We start from the raw sequence: 22471 nt of genomic DNA, 5'->3' as shown, positions 1-22471 counted from the left end.
CAAATAAGGTAACACATACTCATTACTACTCATACTCATGTTAACTGACCGGATTAATGGTGTAACATACAGTGCATGCATTTAAAACCTGCATTCGAATCCCACGTGTGCTCACATTTTTTGTGAAATCATTGCTAAATTTCTGAAATTTGGTGGATTTATTTACAATTCTGCTGAACGTTGGGATGCAAAACATCTGCAGACCGCTGATGGGACCAAAGGAGGAGGAAGGAAAGGAGGGCGAGCTGGAGAGAGTTGAAGATATGGGGAGGTGGTGATGGTGGTGAAAGGGTTGTCATGGTAACCACTTCTCCTGCTGCTGGGGGTGATGATGTAACACCGCCCATCGCTGGGTCTCATTTTCCTCGTCCTTGTCCTCCCCACCTACGCTCTCACACATCTCACACATGGCTGCGTGCGTGCGACGTGGAGGAGACACGCAGAGACAAAGGCTGTGTCCACTGACTGGACACGACCCATTAACGCTAAAGAGCAGTCCCTCTGAGCTACAACCCGCTGCAACCTCATCTCTCCTTTTTGAAAAAGAAACAGATTACTGCTCCTTTTTTGTCTTTTCTTCTTTTTTTTTTTTTAGAACAACAAATGCCTGTAGTTTCAAAAGAATCCACTTCTCTTAAGATAAAACACCCCTCTCCTCCCATAATTGCTGCTCCCCGCTGCACAGATCACATCATCAAAGCCGTGTGTGTGTGTGTGTGTGCTCCGTGCATCAATAAACGACAAAAGGTAGAAAGCCTCTGCGTGAGAGTAAAAAAGGATGTTATAGCAGGCCACCAGGCAGCAGCTGCAAAGGATGATTCCTGCCACATGAGGGCGTCGATCAGCTGCTGTGCTTAAAGGCAAAGAACAAAAACAACAGCTGGATTAAACACTTTATTCATAGACACGTACCAAACTGAAAATATACACCGGTCAGAAACAAGCTGTGAATGAGGATTCATGCCATCCTCCAACAATACTGGACATGAGAGGCTTCACGAGAACGACTATGTGAGACACTTTGGCCCAAACACAAAGCAATACACCCCCCCCCCCCATATTGATAAATCTGCTTAAAAGCACATCTGAGATTTGATTTGGCATTTACAATTATGCTTCATTTTCTCTTATCCATTAAAAAATAAACATTTTAATGTCAGCTGTATTTTTTTAATTTATGGGTTTTTGTGCTTCGCGATCCCATTTCCATCATTCAATCCCAAAAAATGTGTATAAAATCTCAGAAGCTGATCCAGAAGCAGCAGTTTGTGATTGTCTTTATCTGTACCATTGCATAGTTTGAAGAGGGTGAGAGAGAGAGTTTTTTTTTCTTCTTCTTCTTCAGGCTGCAGCTTCACATCTCTGGCTAAACAGCACCTCCACGACCTTGGGGTCGGCCAGGGTGGAGAGGTCACCGAGATCCTTGTCGTTGCAAGCAATCTGTCTGAGGATTCGCCTCATGATCTTCCCTGAAGTGGAGGAGGAGGAGGTTTTAGACAAGAGGCAAGCAGAGGAGGATGATGCTGGTTTAAAGAGGTGTTGAGCTGTTACCTGAACGAGTTTTTGGGAGCGCTGGGGCATTCTGAATAAAGTCTGGTGTGGCAATTGGTCCAATTTTTTCTCTCACTGAGAAGAGAATAGAGAAAGTCCTTTAGACAGACGAGACCAAAGTGGAGATGTTTGGCCATAATCACAGCCCCACACCAGGCAAAAACCAAACACAGCATATCAGCGCAAACACCTCATATCAACCGTCAAGGAGTGATGATTTGGGCTTGTTTTGCAGCGACAGGACCTTGCATTCACTGAGTTGACCATAAACTCAACCCGAATTAAATGCTTAAGAGGACCTTAAGAGAGCTGTAAGCATAAACAAATCCCTGCAAACCTCAATGAACTGAAGCAACACTGTAAAGAAGAGTGGGCCAGATTTGAGAGACTGATAAAGTCATACAGGAAATTATTACTTCAAGTTATTGCTGCTAAAGGTGGTTCTATGCACAATAAACCATGGGGTGTATTTAGTTTTTCACAGGACTCTATTTAATAGAATAATGTAATATCCAGTAGAAGTAGTATTTTAAACTTTATTTGTATTTAATGTGATCTTTATTTTGGATCACGTGTCATACAAAAGCCCACTGAGACTCGAAGTCACAAAAACAAATGAATTTTGGTGGATTTTCTTTTTAACCCTGACCAAAAGCCTCACCCAGTCTCTTGAGCTCATCCACCAGCGTGTGACTGAACTCCCTGCTGTCTTTGAGGGTGACAAAGCAGTACAGGCACTCTCCCTTCACCTTGTGAGGTCGACTCACCACCGCAGCCTCCGCCACAGCCGTGTGCTCCGTCAGAGCCGCCTCAACCTCCGCTGTGCTCATCAGGTGGCCTGAGGGCCAAAAAAACAGATAAAACCATAAGTGACACAACGTTGTAATAACTTTGTTTGAAGTTTCTGAGGGACAGCGGCAAACCTGACACATTCAGCATGTCGTCTATTCTCCCGGTGATCCAGTAATAGCCGTCTTTATCTCGCCTGCAGCCTGAAGGAGGACAAAACAAGCTGCATTACCCTCAAAAGACTTCATACAGTGTGTTTTGCTCTCCCTAAAGAGGCCCTTTGGTGCTTTAGTGAGAAATCAGTGTTCATTATGAAGAACTAACAACTCTTAGCTTATCCTGAGTAACATTCAGTCTGCGAGTGACAGCAGGCTAAAGCTGATTTTTGGACCTCACCGTCTCCAGTCACATAAAAGCCCGGGAATTTCTTGAAGTAGGTGCTTTCGAAGCGCTCGTGGTTTTTGAACACAGTGCGCATTATCCCAGGCCACGGCCTCCTGAACACCTGCAAGAGAGGTGTTACTGCTACTATCGCTAAACACCACATAACCAATGTACTATTAATGTAAACTGATTTTAAAGCAAATAAAAGTCATATATAAGAAAAAAATAATTCCAGAAAGCAGAAACATGTCAAGAATGTAACTAAACATAACAACAACAAAAAGCTAAAGGAATTTGATTACATTTAGATAAACTGATTCATCTGCCAATGAAACAACATCTTTTTCTTCCTCTCCTTTCTACCACATGTGTATTTGTTGTTGGGGGGGGGGGGGGGGGGGGGGGGGGGGATGCTGCTCGACACAATCACCCTGACAGAGTAAAACGAGGCTGTGTTGAATTGAAACTTACCAGATAACCCTCAGCTTCACCTTCCAGCTCCTCTCCGTGTTCATTGAGGATAGTCGGCTCCACCCGAAGAAAGGAAAGGTCTGAAATATGAGTTGTGGATTTAATGTGAGATAACTCTATTCTTTCATTTAATAACTCCCCTGCGGCTGCAGTGTTTCTTCCAGATCATTATCTGGATCATAATAAGGAGAAACAGGCTGCATTCCTGCCCTGATTTTGGTAATCATGTGTGTCACGTGCACGGGCGAAACGCCTGCACACCAGCATGACTTGCACTAATGATGGTCCTCAGGTATGTTTTAGATTTAGAGAAGTGAGTGTGAAAGAACTGTTTATCACTCACAGCAGAGCCTGGTTTGAGTGGTGTAGCAGCAGGTAGAGGAGTCAAGACATGACCTCCCTAAAGAGAGAGGAATAAAAAAGATAAAATCTCAGTAACAGCAAAAACTTGATGCAATCCTCAACAAACATGATTGAGGGGCTATAATAATCGGGGGTGCACCCTGTTTCCCTGGCTGTTTTCCACCCAGTGTTAAAAAAACAGAAATCACAGTCATGGCTTTTGTTTTACCTGTGTTGGAGCACATCTAGCATCATGTTAGAAACTAAAGATCTACATATCCTAAGCAGCACTATCCTAATTCATCATCCAGATGTTGGTTATCCAGGTGCTGCTGCTTGACAGAGGAACACCTCTGTGGTCAGTTGTTTGTTTCTTACCGTCTCTGTTTGCCAGAAGTGTCAACAATGGGACATCTGCTCTGACCCACCACCTCATAGTACCACTGCCACGCCTCTGGATTGATGGGCTCGCCCACGGTGCCCAGAATCCTCAGGCTGGAGACGTCATACCTGACAAATTGAAAGATTTCCCTTAGATTTCATCATAATGTGGAGTGACACTCCCATCTATACCCGGCTGCAAGTCTAACATATAGATTATTCTTTACTAATAAAAACATATTAGCTTAAAAACATGATTTTTTATATATTATTAATGTTACTCGCCCTTATGGACTAAACTGAAACAAAGTTTAAAATTTTTATCACCATTTAGAAAGTATTTAATGTGCTCAAATAATGCTTAATATTACATTATTTTATGATAATAGATAACACTAATAATACAAATTTTTGATAAATGAATAATCTGAAAGGGGCCTTTTGCATAATTAGTACATTTTACAGAAATTTCTTACGTAAAAAAGTTTAAAATTAGCTTTTTATTTAAAATACAACATCAATGTTCTCATTAAAACCCTTAAAACCCCTTCTGCATAACACTCGAGTTAGAAAATATTTGGTTTGGAGCAAGGTGATGGAGGTCTTCAAAATCAAGAGAAGCACCACATCACTCGCACCACCTGCCAGGGTCAAGCTGTGGTTTTAAAGTCAAATGATCCTGCAGCTCTGGATTAATCTTGTTGCAATTATGCATTTGACTGAGCGCGGTGACTTTCGGCAGATGCGATCACGTACTTCTGCAGTGGTTCGTGCCCGTACGTCATCAGCAGACGGATTGCTGTAGGAGCTGTGTAAAACTTGGTCACTTTGTACTTCTCAATTATCTCCCAGAACGGCCAACATGAGGGTGGACAGGGATCCCTTCAAACTGAAAAACATACAGACGTGTATATACACTGAGGTTAGGTTTTTCATTCTTGCTAAATATGCTCTAAAGTGATTGACTCACTAGCACACTCGTAGCGCCGTTTGCAAGTGGGCCATAGGTGATGTAGGAGTGGCCGGTGATCCAGCCGATGTCGGCCGTGCACCAGTAGACATCATCGTGGTGATGATCGAAAACATACTGAAGGACAGCGACGTGTAGAGCAGATAGCCAGAAACAGTGTGGAGAACACCCTGTGCAGAGCGAGAAGAAAAATCGGTCAACACAGAGACAGAAGATAGCAAAATAAGGGATCTGTTACTGCTGGCAGAAAACACATGTATGCAGGTGTGTTTATGTGTGCATATAGTCATGTTTTGTTTGCACATTCTTGTAGTGGGGAAATTATTCCTTCTGGGGACAAGAAGCTCCCATAAGGTACATTTTAAAGTTTCAGGTTTATGTTTATGTCTTGAATGATAGAAACACATATGTTTGAAAGAGAAAGCCATAAATACTGCGTTTTATATAAACAACACACACAATACACAAACGCAATAGTGGAGCTTGCAGAAAACAGATAACTTTCAAGGATTACATTTATACCTCTGAGCAATAGAAAACCATTAATTCTCACTATTTCATGGCAGATTATGTAACGCTGGCCCGGTTATAAAGTTCATTACAGGCTTATCACAGCAGAAAATAGATGCTGTGATTTGTGTAAAAGATAAGATTTCACTCATGCTTCTTGTTGTGTTTGTGGAATAAACCCGTGTCTGTGTGAGCCCCTGTCTCGCCTTGGGTTTGCCGGTGGAGCCGCTGGTGTAGAGGATGAAGAGCGGGGTCCTCGGCATCCAGCCACTCGGGCTCACACTCCTCGGAGGAGTCTCTCATCGCCTCATCCCACCAACATCACACTGTGAGTCCCAGGGGGTCTGAAAGCATCACAACAACGGGAAACAAATCAAACTCATAAACCGGATCATTACAGCTGCTCATTCTGCTTGCCAAGCCCACCAGCAGGAGTGCGACATGCCACTTTTGACTCTAATTTAGTGTGCCCTGAGGAGACGAAGGCTAAATATTTGGAAAAATATGACAGAACCATTTTTTGGTTCTGAGAGATATATAATGTGTCTATATTATATATAATATAAAAAACAAATATATATTTACACAGTAAGGTTTTACAGTGCAACAAATGTGTGTTTGTTGCTGTGTGCTCTTCTTCTTTATACACTTTCAGGCAGCCAGTCGGCTATTATTTAAAATGCTTATGGTAATAAATACTATAAGACTAGTCAATATTACAACAATTTCAAAGGCCTAAATTAGTGCAAATTTGAAAGAACAACCATGAAGTAATATACAATACACAGTTATGTATTTAAAATAGGGTTTTATTAGGCCGGGTATATATGCAAGTGAAGAAGTCTATTCCATTTCACTGTTGTGATGGATTTAAATGTGAAATTTGTATCACAATTAAAGAACTCAGTAAGATACTAAATAAGTACCTTAGTTTCTTTATTGAATTATGACACAGCAGATGGGGCTGAAAAATTTGATTTGCTTTCATTAATTTAGACCTTTAATCTTAAGAATTCAGCTGTAAAAAAAGAAACAAGAAGATGATTTTTAAAGCTGACAAACCTGCAGTTTGTTGCATGCAGCTCCACTTTTTGTCCTCAGTGCATGGTGCTTGATGACGAGGCATTTGGTGACACCAGGTGACCCCCTATAAAGAGGGGAAAAAAAATGCAGTGAGAGGTAGTAAAAGCATAAAAGCTTTGCTTAATGGCTACTGAGTGTGTGCACGTGTTGCTCTGATTTCCAGGGATTTACAAATATTAGATTTGGGTCATGTCTTGGTTTTCGCATATAAAAGCGCCTGAAGTTCCATAACATATTTTATCGCGTGTGCACAAGTTATTTATCGTGATAATTTAATATATCTTCAGATGCATACAGAATGCAGATAATAACGTTGTTTTCCCCCTCAAAGAAGGAAATATTGCTACTGTTTGGTTGCTGCATGCATCACCAGTCTGGTCACCTAAGATAGTTACTCTGCGCACAAGATAAAAAGTTTACTTCATGGGACTTCAGGAGCTCCATAGATAGGGGACCTACTGCATATAAATATAAAACGTATATATAAACAGTATCTTGAGACAACTTTTATGTGTTCTAAACTGCAATTTCAATTGTACTCAAAATCAGCGTATTCAGTACAGCAGATACTTGTTCTTAAGGACCAGCAGACTGAGGGACAGCTTCATACACCAGGCTGTGAGGGCTAAATTTAATACCTCTATATTTATATATACTATGCAAATTCAGATTTATGTTTACACCGTTCCACCCATGGGTCTGAGAGCAGTGCAATTTCAATCCTCTGTATACCCCTTACATATATGGTACTAAGAATAAAGAGACTTTGACTTGACTTTGAATTTAAGTGCTAGTAATTATAACAGGGATTAAGCATTTGGTATAAAAAGTGAAACGATTTTAAACATATTTTTCCTCCATTTGTCTTAAAGGTACCCTAAACACATCTGTACCCCTGACACTCCCAAATAACTCTTCCCAATGTGCCTTGCTTCTCAGCTCACATTCCCCATAGGCACGTTGCTATGGAAGATGAGAAGCTTGGGCCTCCCAAGCTGCTAGGTGCTCCATGTTGCTCAGCAACCCTATAACGTAAAAGCCCTGCAGTGTGTTTCTTTAACATCTCTGATAACAGCTGATTGCTCTATGTGTGTGTATAATGACTCATATTCCAGGGGCGGACTCCTATTACCAGCTGCAGCCAGCGTAAATAAGGGTGGTTACTGAAATCTGGGAAACTGTTGGCTTTGTAAGCAGGGCCTACCTTTCCCTGCACTTCTCCAGAGCCTCGGTTGCAATCTGCTTCAGGTTGATCAACTTCTCTCCTCTGTACACACCATCTAAAAAGAGACAGAGGGAGGCACAGGCGGAGATAGAGACATGATGAGAAAATAAAATAAACAGCAGGGAGTCATCTTTACAGCCTCTGGCACTACAAAACATCTCATTCTGGTGCTGCCACGTTGGCACACATGTTTTAAATAATCGGGCACGAGGGCTGTCAAAGTTTGTGTGAATTAATAAATGAATCATTGGGCCACACTTTGAGAATCCCAGGACAGGACAATGCTAGGCTGCCTGAAGACCTACCTGCTGTCACTAGTACACTGCTATGGGCATCCATAATCCGTTCACATAGAGACTCACAGGAGAACCCTGCAAACTGAACATGCAAAGAGAAAACAAAGGAAGTTAAATATAGAAACAATCGTTTCTATTGTTTATGTACTCATCAAACATTGACTGAGAATCTGCACCCTTATTCCTCTAGTGAGAATACAGAGCAGGTGGAAGAGAGCCTGCAGAGATGGAGGTATGCTCTGGAGAGAAGAGGAATGAAAGTCAGTAGAAGCAAGACAGAAAGACAGAATACATGCATGTGAATGAGAGGGAGACAGGTGGAAATGCTGATGTGAGGACTAGATGCAGTGAAAGTAGATGAGTTTGACTACCTGGGGTCAACCATCTAAAGCAAAGTAGCAGGTGGAGACGAGTGTTGGGGGTGATTTGAAACAGACGGATAGCAGCAAGAGTGAAAAGGAAGGTTTACAAGATGGTATAGCGAGACCTGCTATGATGCATGGTTTGAAGTCAGCGGTTACTGACACAAAGACAGGACAAATAGCGGATATGCTAGACAAAGGATGTTGAATACGGAGCTGCCAGGCATTAGGAAAAAAAGAAGCCACAGAAGAGGTTCATGGGTGTCACGAGAGAAGATGTGGCGAGGGTTGGCATGACCAAAGAAGATGCTAGGGATAGGGTGATATGGAGGCACTGGCTCTTGATCTTCTAAATGCTCCACTTTGACCACCCACCAGCTAATCAATGAGTGTGTATGTTGACTGGATCCACCAGGTAGCAAAGGATGGGTGTTGAGAGTTTTTTTGCAACTTCTTGTTAAAAAAAAAAAATGAAATGCTCACAAAACCAAAACACTGAGATAAGAGGAAAAAAAATGCTGACATGCTTCATAGAGCTGGAAAAACTACAGTCAAGTGATGATTTTCTGTTGTTTCCACAGTATATATGAAAAGTAATGATTATAGCAGCTTCAAAACCTGTCTGATTGTAAAACTGTTTATTTTTTTGGCCCACAGAGTTTAGTGTGGGGTAAATGGTAGCATAAAAAATAAGTCACAATTATTAGGAATTATCATTTATAAGAGTCAGAGTAGCCCTTTGAGCTAGACTAGCATATGTTGCTGCCAACATGTTCATTTCCAAGTTGTTTTATTTTTAAGGTTGGAAGATGTAAGAAGTGTGCAATCTAAAAAAAAAATCTAATATTAAGCTGTGGGCTCTCAGAAATTACGGTGTATGCTGCTCCCACTCATCATCACTTACAGATTTATTGTCCTTGTTTAATCTTACATAACGAACCAGACAGCCATTAATTGCTCTTTTATACGAGTGGCATTCACTGCATTCCCTGCCAGATGCCTTGATTTCTGGACAGGGTTAATAGTTCACAGAGCATCAAGTTTCAGTGTTGATGACAGCATTATGAATTGGGTCACTGAGGACTCTGGACTCAGCAAAATGTCACTTCATGAGTGGCATTGGCTCTCCTGCCAGACTCCATCCACCAATCTTTTATGACTGAATGTTATGCCAAGCTAAATCATGATTAATATTAGCAGTCACAGGAGAATGTAACAGGCTGGCACTCTCTCAGAGATTGTTATGTGCCAAGTGTTGTTCCTGTGTAAAATGAATTAAACATAAAAACTGAGATTTGAATGATATACAACAATGACTAAGCAAAGACAAGGTCACTTATCCCTAAGTCTGCCAAAGATGGGCAGTTGTGAGTTATAAAAGAGCTTAGCTTGGACTCACAATCTGGAGATATTTTTAGCAGAGTTACTAGCCTTTACATTGAAGAGCAAGGTTAAATAACTAAGAGTGTTGGCTTGCTTGCAAAACTGCAGTGACTCTAGCGCCTTCTCAAAGTGGAAACAGCCAGCAAATGTCTGACCTATATACTAAGTACAGGTGCTGCTGGTGTGGTGTTCACACAGGAGACGGCTGATAACTACCAGAGCAGGGCGGTCTGCACTAACAGCAGCAAGAGTTCGGCTTCAGATGATGTTTTCTTGTGGAAACTGGAGCAGCAAGAACCAGCATCCTATAGCACATGCCGACTGTTTGCAAACATGCAGGATTTCCACCACCTTTTTTTGAATCCTGTAAAGTTTTCTGAATATGGTGCATAGTCATAATACTACTTACCACAATGGAGTGAACAGCACCTATCCTGGCACAGGCCAGCATGGTGTAGACAAGCTCTGGGATCATGGGCAGGTAGATAGACACCTTGTCTCCCTTTTTCACACCTTAATGAAAGAAATGGGTCATATATATATATATATATATATATATATATATATATATATATATATATATATATATATGATGGATGGAGTGAATAATGGAGATTACTGCTTCTGCTTCTCTCCAAATACTATTAATTCTCAAAGTAAAAGTGCATTAATAAGGTAATGACTAAAAGATACATAATTCATTTTCTTTTTTGTTTTCCTATGGCTAAAATTACTAGTTATGATTCTGTCCATTTGAGCTATTACATGGACATGTGTAAGAAACACTCTTTACATGTTTAATTATCTGACCATGAGTTCAGGTTCTCACCCATTTGCTTCAGGACATTAGCACAGCGGCAGACGTGGCTCAGCAGCTGGCTGTAAGTGATGGCCACATGATGGTCAGGTGAGTTTCCCTCCCTGAATAGACAGCACACACAAATCTATAAATGGATTACAAATTTTATCTCTGATTCTGCAGAGGCCTAAATGTCTGTGTTGGTAACCAATTGCACACAGAAGTACTTTCCTTTCAGTAGGATGTCCTGTGAGTTCTTTGAGTTCACAGTAAAGATAACCTGTTCCTGTTGTTCATGAGTCTATATTAGGTTTGGATGTTTGTCAGGATAGTTATTTGTAAAACAATCTGGCACACTTGAAGAGGCATCAGAACACATGGTACCAAGCCAAAACACTGCAATAACCTGGCAGTTGTTGCAATCTTATCTCCAGGATGGGAATTGTGAAATAAATGATTGCAGAGATGGAACTTTGTCATCGCAAAATGCAACAGCTACTGATCATCAGACCTCTTTAATTCCAACATTTAGATAATTCCTGAAAACTCCAAAGACTGACTGGGAAATTCCTCTAAAAAAAGAAAATAAAATGATTCAGTGTCAAAACTCAAAGATCTAAAAATAAATAAATAAATAATAAAGACTCTAGAAGCATGTATAGAAGAAATAACTACTGAAATATGATGATAGCTAGGCAAAGTCATGAAATTGAATTGTGATAAGATTCTCTCCAAAAAAAAAAAAAAAAAAAAAAAAAAAAAACTCCACAGTGCAATTTGAGGAAGATTGTCCTTTTTTTTTTTTTTTTATTAATCAGCTGATACCAAAACACATTCATGGATGTTGGTGCTTCCTCAATTTAATCACTCACCCACTGGCACACTCAACATCTGGATGAGCATACGTGAACTCTAAGCCATTTGTTCCTTTCACATTACAGGCTTAAAATTGTTATATTGTGTATGTAAAACCTGATAATCATCAATATTTCCCACATTAAATCCATACTGATTTATACAAATGCTGTAGAAGGGATTACTCTTACACTGACACATGTATATTTTTGGTTTTATTTGTCACTCAACTTCAACTTTCACAGCAGCATTAAAGCGTAAAAACCCCTGACACCAGTTCCTCTAATTTCTACTTGAGAGTAAGAATTTTATATGTTTATTGAAATGGCACTCCTTGGTACTCTTTTACACTTTTTTGTTGTTCTATTTTTTGCACTGTCCTACCATTTTAAACAGTATTGCAAATTATGCTTGGACAAAGCGTGAGCTAAAGTCATGTGAGTGAAATGAATGTGGAAACCGGTAGTACATCAGCACAGTCGACAGTTATAATTGCCTCATGGAGTGTGCAAAAATTGTTATATCAAACGCTTAAGCAGGTATATTGTAGAAGTGCTTTGTTTTAGTGCAACAGCATTAATACACTTATACGGGTGATTTCCAGTATGGCAAGTTCCATCAAACCATTTTCCTGCTGAACCTGCAGAATGACCTTCTTGTTTGCTAAGCTTAACTGTGACAGAGCAAACAATAACTTTCATACTATGATGGTAAAACATCATAAAGTAGAGGCTGTATTGTAATTTGTCAAGGCTGTGAGGATAGCAGCAAACAATAGCAGGTTTAAATCATTTAAAGGGCTTAAAAATTAGAGGCTAGAAAAAGTTTAAAATATACTGTGTGCATGTTCGTCCATCTATCAAGTGAAGTTATTTGCTCTAACTAGAGTTTTGATTATTCAAATAGAAACTGGCTTTTGCATTAATTAAACAAATAGAAGCTGTTGGCCCTAAATCATACAAAAATCTGGAAACTGTTATATCTGATTCTGACAGGAAGAAGACTAAAGCACTGCTATCGTGCTGTGTGTTGATTGTGGATTGTTTTGGTGCTCTGGGGTCAGCACAGGGGACACAACAGTTGTTTTTGTCTGGAATACCTTGCATAACTCCAGGCGGTATTTCCCCCATCAGAGGTATTGTTTCCTCTGGGGGCATGCTGCTGCTTACCAGTAATAGGCAACCTTTTCACCAAGGCTCCCCTCCCTCACATGCCTGTCCAAGACATTATAGCACATGTTGGTTTTGGCCCCTTCCATGCATTTCACATATATGCTCCCTTTTGTCACATCAAGTTGTACTGCAGCATTGGTCCTGTTGCAGGCTTCTTCCAAAAGAACTCATCAGCAACCTCCTTCCAGAAAGCTAAAAAAGAGTTACACTTTTTCAGTGTTACAGGCTTCAGATAAGGCAGACTAGCACAGAGATACTATATGCAGACAGGCTCAAAGAGAGATGAATGGTAAGGAAGCACTGCAAGCACTGTACTAAAAATACAGGCAAGTTTGGCCTACCTTCTGGATTCTCGAGAGACTTCCTGTACAATTCCAGGTATGAGTTAAAGTCAGGCACATGAGCATCCTTCTGCAGGTCATTGGGAGGGTGGTACATTTTGTCCCGAGACTCAGGAACAACCATTGTGGGAATACAGATGCAGACAGGCCTATATCACCTGAGAGTGAGTCAGAAAATGGAGAAATCTGGAGTCCCTGCTGATCTGTCTGGAGCCTCCTGGGTGAGATAAGAACACTATAAGGCCTAGTACTGAACCAACACAATTCAGCATGCAGAAAGACCCCGCCTCTAATCCCCGATCTGCAGGCTCTGGCTCAGTCTGCTTAGAGTCAGGACAGCCAATCGGGTCACGGAGTGCAGCACTCCCACTTTTTCATTGGATGTGCCATCCCTGGCCTGCTGATCACATTATGTTTCTAAGCAAGTAGGTGGAGGAGGAGGACCATGAGGCAGTGTACAGCAAGATGAATGCTGGCAAACATTTGTTTTGAGGAGGATGATGATGGGTGCTCTTGGTAAAAGAGAGAAAAAAAAAAAACTGTCCGAATGAACAAGCAAACTTCCCAATCCTCAAGGAGTTTTTGTATGGAAGACTACAGCTCCTGGATCAGTTTTACATTCATCTTTCACACAATTAAAGTTTGTTGTTTTTTATTGTTTTTTTTTTTATTTGCTTATAGGCATGTTCACTGTAAAACCCTTGCTGTCACCCTGCTTCACTTTTACTCTCTGACCTGGCAAACATTTAAAAAAATAGCAAAATTTAAAAATAGCATGAGGGAAGAGAAAAAAAATATTTGTACTGACAAAAAACATGCTAAAAGCCAACCATATTCCAGTGACTAAGGAAAAAAGATAGAAGTAATAAAATATAAAATGTTTTGTACCCACTGAAAATTCAATTATCATGATTTAATCTCAGACAAATTAGGTTATTATCCACAATTTTATAATGTTCCAATTTCTCTTCTTTCAGCTGCTCCCTTTAGGGGTCACCATAACGGATCATCTGCCTCAGTCTCACCCTATCCCCAACATCCTCCTCTGTCATTCTTTTGGATGAAGCCTGTCTCACCAACCCTCTGCATGTCCTCCTTCACTACATCCATAAATCTTCCATGTGGGCTTCCTCTTTTCCTCATACCTGGCAGCTCCATCTTCAACATCCTTTGCCCAATATATCTACCATCCGTCCTCTGCACATGTCCGAACCAAATCAGCCATGCTTCTTTGACTTTGTTGCCAAACTGCCCTCTGATGTACTCATTTCTAATCCTGTCCCTCATGGTCAATCCCCACGAAAGTCTTAGCATCTGCAACTCTTCCATCTCCAGCTCCACCTCCTGTCTTTTTGTCAGTGCCACCGTCTCCAAACCATACATCATAGCAAGTTTAACTACCATCACAACCTTCCTTTTCACTCTCACTGCTATCCTTCTTTCACAACTCACCTCTGACACGCCTCTCCACCCTGCCTGGACTTCTTCACCTCTCTTGTGTGCTGTCCATTGGTTATTTGGTTGGATGGTTGACCTCAGGAATTTATACTAATCTACCTTCACTGCCTCTGCTCCTTCCAGCTTCAGTGTTAGACCTGTCTCTCTCTCATTCATAAATATGCATTCCTCCTCTCTGCAGCGCATGCTTCCACCTCTCCAGGCTTTCTTCCACCTGCTCCCTGCTCTCAGTGCCAACATCATAATCCACGGGACTCCTGCCTGACCCCATCTGTCAACCTGTCCATCACCACTGCAACCAAAAGGGGGCTCATGGTCGATCCCTGATGTAATCCCTCTAAATTTATATCAGCATTTTGACTGCCCAAATCATATTTTAAATTTTAAAATATTCTTTATATAGTTACATAATTTCAATATTTTATACGCGTGATTACAAATATGCACTTGTTTTTTTTTTTTGTTTTTTTTTAATCCAGGAAAAACGCTCGTAACGATCAACGGGAACTAACAGCCATCTATTTCCGAGTGCAAACTTGAATCTGGGCTCGATTCAGTGGCGCAGCGGCAAACAGACGTTACATGGTGCGTCAGACAGTGTGAATCGAGCCTGAACGCGCCTGTGCTGATGTTAGCTTCTGCTGTCCCGTTCCTTTCCTGACGCACCGGGACCAAATTCAAGCCCCGAGATGTTTCTGTCTGCTGCTGTTCGCTCCGCAGTGTCGCAGGCGGTATAGTTGTGATATTTTCTATGGTTCTGGGGAAACGTTTGATTGCAGTTTTCGGTTAATTGGAGAGAAAATGTTATGACTCTTCACAAGGGCACGTAGTGGAGGCCGCTCAGCGGATTGATGTTGGGTAACACTAGCATGCAAGCTAACTTAGCTTGCTGCTGTCAAACTTTTAAAGGTGATCGCTGGAAAAATGAACAGTGCAAGGAAGAATTGCGTACTAGAATGGGCTTTATCAGGGCCGTTTACATGCCACTGACTATCGCTATGATTTCTGTATGACAACTAAGTTTGTGTTTAGCTCACCTGATCTAGCTGCTTGCTACTATATGTACAGTGTGGCAAAGCACAGCCATTTGAATCAACACATATTAATATAGCTAGAAAATAAAATAAAGTCAGGTAACACTGATTGCGATGGCGCTGCACAAGAATCTTGAAATTGTTTTGTGTTTAATAATTGTTTGCGTGGGTTTTTAGATCCATTTTCCATCAATTTAGTACAGTATTATTAGAGCATAATTAATGATTAAATAATTCCTACATCAATCCAACATTGCAGTTGGAGCTTACTTTAATTGCTTTGCATGCAGCTTGGTAGCTTAAACTTTGTTAGTAAAGCATCATTTATTACAAGATGTGTATTTAATATTATAGTGCTGCAGAATTATTTGAAGCTAAAGATTTAACCCAAAGGCAGTAGTACATTTGCTTTCAAATCAGTGAGTCAGTGGCATTTGCCAGTTTATAGCTTTGTTTAAATCTCCTCTGTATAAACTTTTCACTGTAATGATCATCAGAATTAAACAAGAATTTTAAATCTGGCATGTTTTAATGGTAGATTTCTGCTCTGGAAAACTATACTAACCTGATTAGTATTTCTAAAAAAAAGAAAAGAAAAAAAGTCTTATGTAAGTGATCAGCTGAGCATGTTTTTAGGTTGATATGTATAAGTTGTTTTTTTTTTTTTTTAATCTGTTCCCCTGTAGTGTTACCTTGCTCTCACCTAAAGATGTTTGTGTTGTGATCTGCAACTCTTGTGTACAGTAATTCAAGGGCTTCACACTGATGGTATGAAGGTGATCAGTGGCAACATCATTAGTTTTAACGTCTGTGACTTTTTTTAGGTAGTTCTGATTGTGAGAATCAAGGCATATCCGTCTCACCTTTTAAAGTGAACACAGTCCTGCAGTGTTTGGTTCACTAATGTGAGATGCATATTTTTGTGTCCAAGTGCATCATTTCTCTTCAAAACAATTTATTCAATTCATGACTTGTAGGAGTTTAAACTATAAACTAACAGATGATCTTAAGTTTTAAAATAACTATTGATTTGACATTTTTTGCAGTTGCACAACCTCACTTCCTGTTTCCCTTTAAACAGCCTTTTATTCAGACACCTGTATTAACTTACCAAAATTATACGTATAATTTTTAAAATTAAATAAAGATTTTCAAGTTAGCATTTTCATAGTTGTACTACCTGACATTGAAAGTATATGAGCTTACATCAGCTGAGTTTAGCTACGTGTAACTATACTTAAGAGAGAGCTACAGTCCTTTTCAGCGTGGTCCACTATATCCTTTTTACTATTATTACTTTTTTATTTCATAATAAAAGTCTTATGTTTATGGTTGCACCACCTGATATTTTTGGGGTTTAGATACCAGAATGTAAAAGAATATGTATCATTTGAGTCCACTGAAAATGTATTCAAACTAAAAAGGTTTTTAGAAACTGCAAGTCACGAATTGAATGAATTCTTTTAAACAGAAATGATGTGCAAAAAATATACATTTCATGTCAGTGACCTGTTTGTTGTATAGTGATGTTGGTTGTTTTGGTTTAGTTTAGTCCAGTGACGTTAGTAGATATGTTACCTGTTGTCTTCTGTTTTGTAGGCCAGGCAGGTCAGAAGTCTGCATCAGTCTGCTGTACGTGCTGGAGCTGGTGGTATTTTTGTGGTGAGTTGCACTTTCTGTTACTTGAGGCACAAAATGTACAGAAGGTGACAGACAAAAGCAAAGGGTACCCACTGATGCTGTACAGACAGGCTTCCTTATTAACTGTATGGTGAAGACTTGGTTTTTCACTGTTGATCTCATCATGGTGGGTTACAATAAACCAGCTGCTCATGGCGAAATTTGTAAAGGAAATTAATGACTATAAACAATTTATTGTAATTTCTAATATTGTCTAGATTTATGTTACTGTTAATTATTATTGTCCTTCTTCAGTGCAGTCAGTCCAGCTGTTACTATATCACACTGTTATTTTTGTGAGTTACACTGGGAGAGATGTATTAAGATGAAATTATTCATCTTAATACTTTAGAAGGGTTTAAAAAAATATTTGCTGCTGGGTCTCATAAATCAGGAATAACCAGCAACGCTATATCAGCTTTCTTTACTTTGTGCATGTGTAAACCAAATTTTCACAAGCGTGGACTTTATTCACTCGAGTTTTACACACTGTATTACCTTTTACATCAGACTTTGTTTAAAATTATTTAAGAAATCATAAGCCATTAATTCAAGACATAACTCTGCAGTATGTTTGTGCAAGATTAATCCCAGTGGTATCCATTTTCCACAAGACCTTAATTTATCCAGGGAGCTACCGTTACAGCCACACAAAAACATCTTGTGATATTTTCAGTGCAGTGGAAACTCTCCTTGGTTCCATAGTCCCTTGGTAGTTTTTGTTTTTTTTAACCTGTGCTTATTATTTTTTTTAATGGTTATGGTGCTCTTCTTTAACTGGGGACATAGTGCTTGACAGCTTTAAATTTAAAAACCATTACATTTCAGCCCCCCCCCCCCCCCCCCCCCCCCCCCCCACACACACACACACACTTTTTGTTAATTGCACAAAGGAGCCTTGCTACTCACAAGGGGCAGTGTGTGCAGAAGCAGAAAAAAAGAGTTATCTGTGTTGAGTCTTTTCCATCGTTGGGTAGTAGCACCTGTTTCCCCCTCTGGGCTTACATGATGAACTGTTAATATTTTATCAGATACTATTTGCTGCTCACAGATCTGTTACTCACACATGAAAGTGGTAGCTGTTTGAAAAATTCTACCTCAGTAGCAGCTTCACAGGATTTAATACATACGTAGTTAAATCTTTACTGAAGACAATCATGTGTGTTATAAATAATTCTTATGCTAACATTGTGGGTTTTTTCTATTTTAGCACAGAGATACTCCTGACAACAACCCTGACACTCCTTTTGAGTTCACTGAGGAGAACAAGAAGGTGAAGCTCACGTCTGTGTTGAACAGTATTTTTGAGGGATTCACTGATGTGGTTTTTCATCATACAAAGCTCATAGATTATACGGTCTACCTACCACTGTACTGTACACTAAAATATTATAGTATCCTTAAATTCATGTACATACCTGCAGGTATGTATGTGAATTATATCTCCATTATTTCACTGTATAAATTGGCCTTATTGTTAAAATGAGAAATGCAGTTTTGGTAAAATGTCTTTTTTTTTGTTGTTGTTGTTCACTGTAGAGGATTGAGGCGATCCTTTCAATGTACCCAGAAGGACACAAGCAAGCAGCCACCATCCCTGTGTTGGATGTGGCCCAGAGGCAACATGGATGGCTCCCCATTTCTGCCATGAACAAGGCACAATTATATTTTTTGGTTTGTTTTCCAGTAGAGTGAAGCCCATCAAGCTTTTCTGATAAGAACAAACACATTTTATGCTAATGTTGTATTGCAGGTTGCTGAGGTGCTGGAAATCCCTCCAATGAGAGTGTATGAAGTAGCGACGTTCTATACTATGTTCCTGCGCAAGCCTGTGGGAAAACACTTCATTCAGATCTGCACGACAACACCCTGCATGCTCTGCAACTCGGACAGCATCCTGGAGGCCATCCAAAACAAACTGGGTAATAGATTGATTTTCCATTTTATGCTGAGAAACCAATGAAGAGATGAAAACAGATGAAAACAAACTTTTTTATTGTGTATGTTTGAGATAAACCGAGACTGGGAACAAATGTATAAATATACAGTGGTATTCTGACAACATCAAGCTGTAGCAGCAAACAAGAAGACTGAAATCAAGCAAGAAAACTGCAAACATACTTGAGCATGTTACACTTAATAGATGACACTGTTTGTCCTTTAAGTCAACCGAAGAGTGAAGTTTTACTTTAGTTTTTTTTTAACTCACATATGTGATTAACAGCTGTGCCACGTCAGGGTTTACTGCTTGAGTTAAAAATATGTTGTTTTAGTAAGACAATCTGTAGAGTGTCAGATGAGTGTAGATGAATATAAAGCATTTCTCCATTTGCTTCTCCACAGGTATCAAAGTTGGGGAGACTACGCCAGACAAGATGTTCACCTCTAATAGAAGTGGAATGCCTGGGTGCCTGTGTGAATGCTCCAATGGTCCAGATCAACGACAACTATTATGTGAGTGCTTGAGTACTCTGTGCAGATGGCTTCCATTCTGATCAATGTAACTAAGTTAACTAAATTAGGTTAAAGCTCAAACAAGTTTTCAGAATAACGCGTACAGAGAATTCAGCTCTCAGCACCATTTCTAGAGTGTTTGTCATGTGGAAGCCAGTGCAGGTGCGGCACACTCTACACATGCAAGGTTCCAAAGAACTTAAAAAGGGAAAACTGAGAAATAATCGGCCATAAGTGTTGTCTTATTCATAAACTTAGTTTGGACAAATATGAACCAAATATGATCTAAAGTTTTCTTTTTGGATTTTTTGTGCTTAAGCACATGAAACTAACTATGCACTCAGTTACCATGGGAAATTTAGTTATTGTAAGCTGAGCGTAAGTGAATTACCCAATTAAAGACAAGACAACGACAAAAGAGGAATTCTCTGCAACACCTCAAGCTGCTGAGGTGTGATCGTTAGTGAGAAAAGGTACAATGTGTTAACAGCAAGAGTACCTTGTGCTGAGTTTGGCATTTCTATGTGCATAATTAATACTGAGAAATTGCACATAGCCTTTGGGAATTAGATTAATTCAGTCATCAATTACACACATTTTTTTTACTCGAGATAATACAGTTTGAAAATAAGAGCTTGAACTTGTGTCGGGTTGTTTATAAATAAATATGAAGGCGGAAGCAACTACAGAGCAGCAGCGAGGCAGCATTAATTAAACAGACCATCAGATTCGGCCTTTGTACATACTGACATTATGAGAATTGAAACTCTGCCATGTTGTTGGATAAGTCTACATTAATTTGTAATTTCTTTAACACCATGTTTCAGCTCTGTCATAAAACAGATTATCTGTGCTTTGGTTGCCCAAGTGAAAATAAAATAAAAGATCCACTGTTTGACACACTTGTAGCGCTTACTAGAACAACAACAACAAAAAAAGCTGAGCTGGTTTATACTTAACTGACAATTAAAGCAAGTGCTATTATCTTTTGCATGTACAGTCAGTGTTTAAAAAATAAGCCAAATACAACAGATTACAGGTCATCAAAAAAAAAAAGATTGGAAATCTGGGGATGGACTGATCAGGAAACTCTGGGATGATACAGATGTTTAAAATAAGAATTTGACCTATAGCCAATGAAGAAATAAAGATTTTTCTGGTTATGGTTTCTCTGTTGTTTACTTCCTCTTCTTGGTTTCCTCTTGCAGGTTAACCAAGAAATATTCATTTTGAAAATACTTGACTCTTTTAAAGTTATTTAGCTTTTTGTTGTGCTGTATTCAAACATTTATAGCCAGGGAAAACTGATACGATACAACAGATAAATATGAGCCACCAATACTTGTAAATATCATTACAGATGTCAATATTCTGATTTTAGTGAACAAGGCTGATACTGGCTCATATATTTGTACATTCATACATCTAACTCTTGATATATGGGTGCAGTAAAGCTCTGCATGGCCTAAAAATCACTAACAAAATATTTTGAAATTTGGGAAAAGTTGTTGGTTGAAATCCAGTCACTCACTGACTGACTGGGTCAGTCTTACGTTCATGCACTAATTTTTAAATTAATCATCATAAGGCCTTTTTAATTACAAAGATAGCATTCAGAGCAATTCCCTCTCTCTTAAGAATATAATTTAATAGGTCTTCTTACAGATTACAGAAGGATGTGAAAATTAAAAATTAGACCATCTGATGACTTAAAGGTATGCTACTTTCATTTCTTATTCTAGGAGGACCTTACACCTAAGGACATTGAGGATATTATTGATGAGCTTAAGGCAGGCAGAATCCCTCCACCAGGACCCAGGTACCTGCAAAATCTGCATTATAGATTCTTAAATAATTTTAATGTCATATGCAAATTGATTGTAAATGAAGACTTTTGTTCTTTTCTACAGGAGTGGGCCGTTTCTCCTGCGAGCCTGCAGGTGGACTGACTTCACTGACAGAACCTCCTAAAGGGCCAGGATTTGGTGTAAGACCGGACCTGTAGACATTTCTGGGCCACTGTCTGCGTGCCACAAAGGCAAGCTGTCAGTGAAACTGTTATGTTTAACTCAAACATACTGTGTAAATAAAATGTTCCTGTACATGTTCTCAAGGTGTCAGTGTCTCACTTAAATGCCTTACATCAAGGAAACGTGACGCATGGATTATAGCTACATGTAAAGCTAACTATATCGTGTATATTCCTATACTTAACTTAAGTGACTATGGCAAACTTCTGAAGGGTTTTTAACTTAACTAAGAATCATAACCTATATACATAATACATTCAAATCAAATATGACCCCTCAAAATGATAATCGAGCATATCCACATTAAGATACCTGTTCCTACTATTTTATTCCCCTATAAAAAATAATCTGATTAAAAACTCACAATACAGCAAATAGATGTTTGTTGAAGTGCTACACAATGTAACAAAAAGTATTAAGCTTTTTTTTTTTTTTTTTTTTTTTTTTTTTTTTTAAATTACACATTGCTAGATTTATGTCCTTAATGGATATCTGCATTTGCATTTCTGGCCCTTACTATTTAGTTATGAATGTTACTGGATGTAAAAATTGACTTTCGACTAGTGTGGGTTTTCTTGTATATATGTACAAGTAACATTTTAAACTGTTTATTCTTAATGAAAATCTTTGGTAAGCAGCAGGTACAGCCAGATAACTGCTTGTTAGAAATGCTACAAATGGTGTAACAAATTATTATTAAATCGTTATTTTATTACATGTTACCTCTACTGAATTCATTTCACAAATGAGTGTTGTGCAATTAATTAGCATCTTTGGTTAGACACTAATAGATGTTTCTGATAGAAATAAAATGAAAAATTATTTCAAGGAGATCGCCAATGAATATACTCCAAACTAGATTAGATTATAGGTAGTATTAATATGGCTGCTTTTAATGACA

The 22471-nt window shown here is 39.2% G+C and overlaps 2 protein-coding genes across 2 annotated transcripts; one reads left to right on the top strand and one right to left on the bottom strand.

Annotated features, from left to right (window-relative positions):
- Nucleotides 1–880: 880 nt before the first annotated feature.
- acss2l (acyl-CoA synthetase short chain family member 2 like) lies at nucleotides 881–17805 on the bottom strand. Its single transcript, XM_030751474.1, is given in 26 exon segments — nucleotides 881–1469; nucleotides 1552–1626; nucleotides 2213–2389; nucleotides 2475–2543; nucleotides 2737–2845; nucleotides 3196–3257; nucleotides 3260–3275; nucleotides 3539–3595; nucleotides 3916–3935; nucleotides 3938–4047; nucleotides 4675–4771; nucleotides 4774–4807; nucleotides 4889–5007; nucleotides 5010–5058; nucleotides 5605–5649; nucleotides 5651–5718; nucleotides 5721–5742; nucleotides 6461–6545; nucleotides 7686–7761; nucleotides 8012–8084; nucleotides 10157–10260; nucleotides 10577–10668; nucleotides 12571–12694; nucleotides 12697–12765; nucleotides 12915–13131; nucleotides 16985–17805. Coding segments are annotated over 25 exon segments (2004 nt in total). The 5' UTR covers nucleotides 13039–13131; nucleotides 16985–17805; the 3' UTR covers nucleotides 881–1341.
- On the top strand, nucleotides 15027–21649 carry ndufv2 (NADH:ubiquinone oxidoreductase core subunit V2). Its single transcript, XM_030751475.1, is given in 9 exon segments — nucleotides 15027–15103; nucleotides 17006–17068; nucleotides 18297–18359; nucleotides 18626–18742; nucleotides 18840–19008; nucleotides 19430–19470; nucleotides 19472–19540; nucleotides 21283–21359; nucleotides 21431–21649. Coding segments are annotated over 9 exon segments (756 nt in total). The 5' UTR covers nucleotides 15027–15061; the 3' UTR covers nucleotides 21546–21649.
- The last annotated feature ends 822 nt before the right edge of the window (nucleotides 21650–22471 follow it).

This window comes from Archocentrus centrarchus, chromosome 17 (genome assembly GCF_007364275.1).
Source record: "Archocentrus centrarchus isolate MPI-CPG fArcCen1 chromosome 17, fArcCen1, whole genome shotgun sequence".
NCBI lineage: Eukaryota > Metazoa > Chordata > Actinopteri > Cichliformes > Cichlidae > Archocentrus > Archocentrus centrarchus.
Note: the sequence above shows the minus strand (reverse complement) of the source record. Positions and strands in the feature narration are given on the sequence as shown.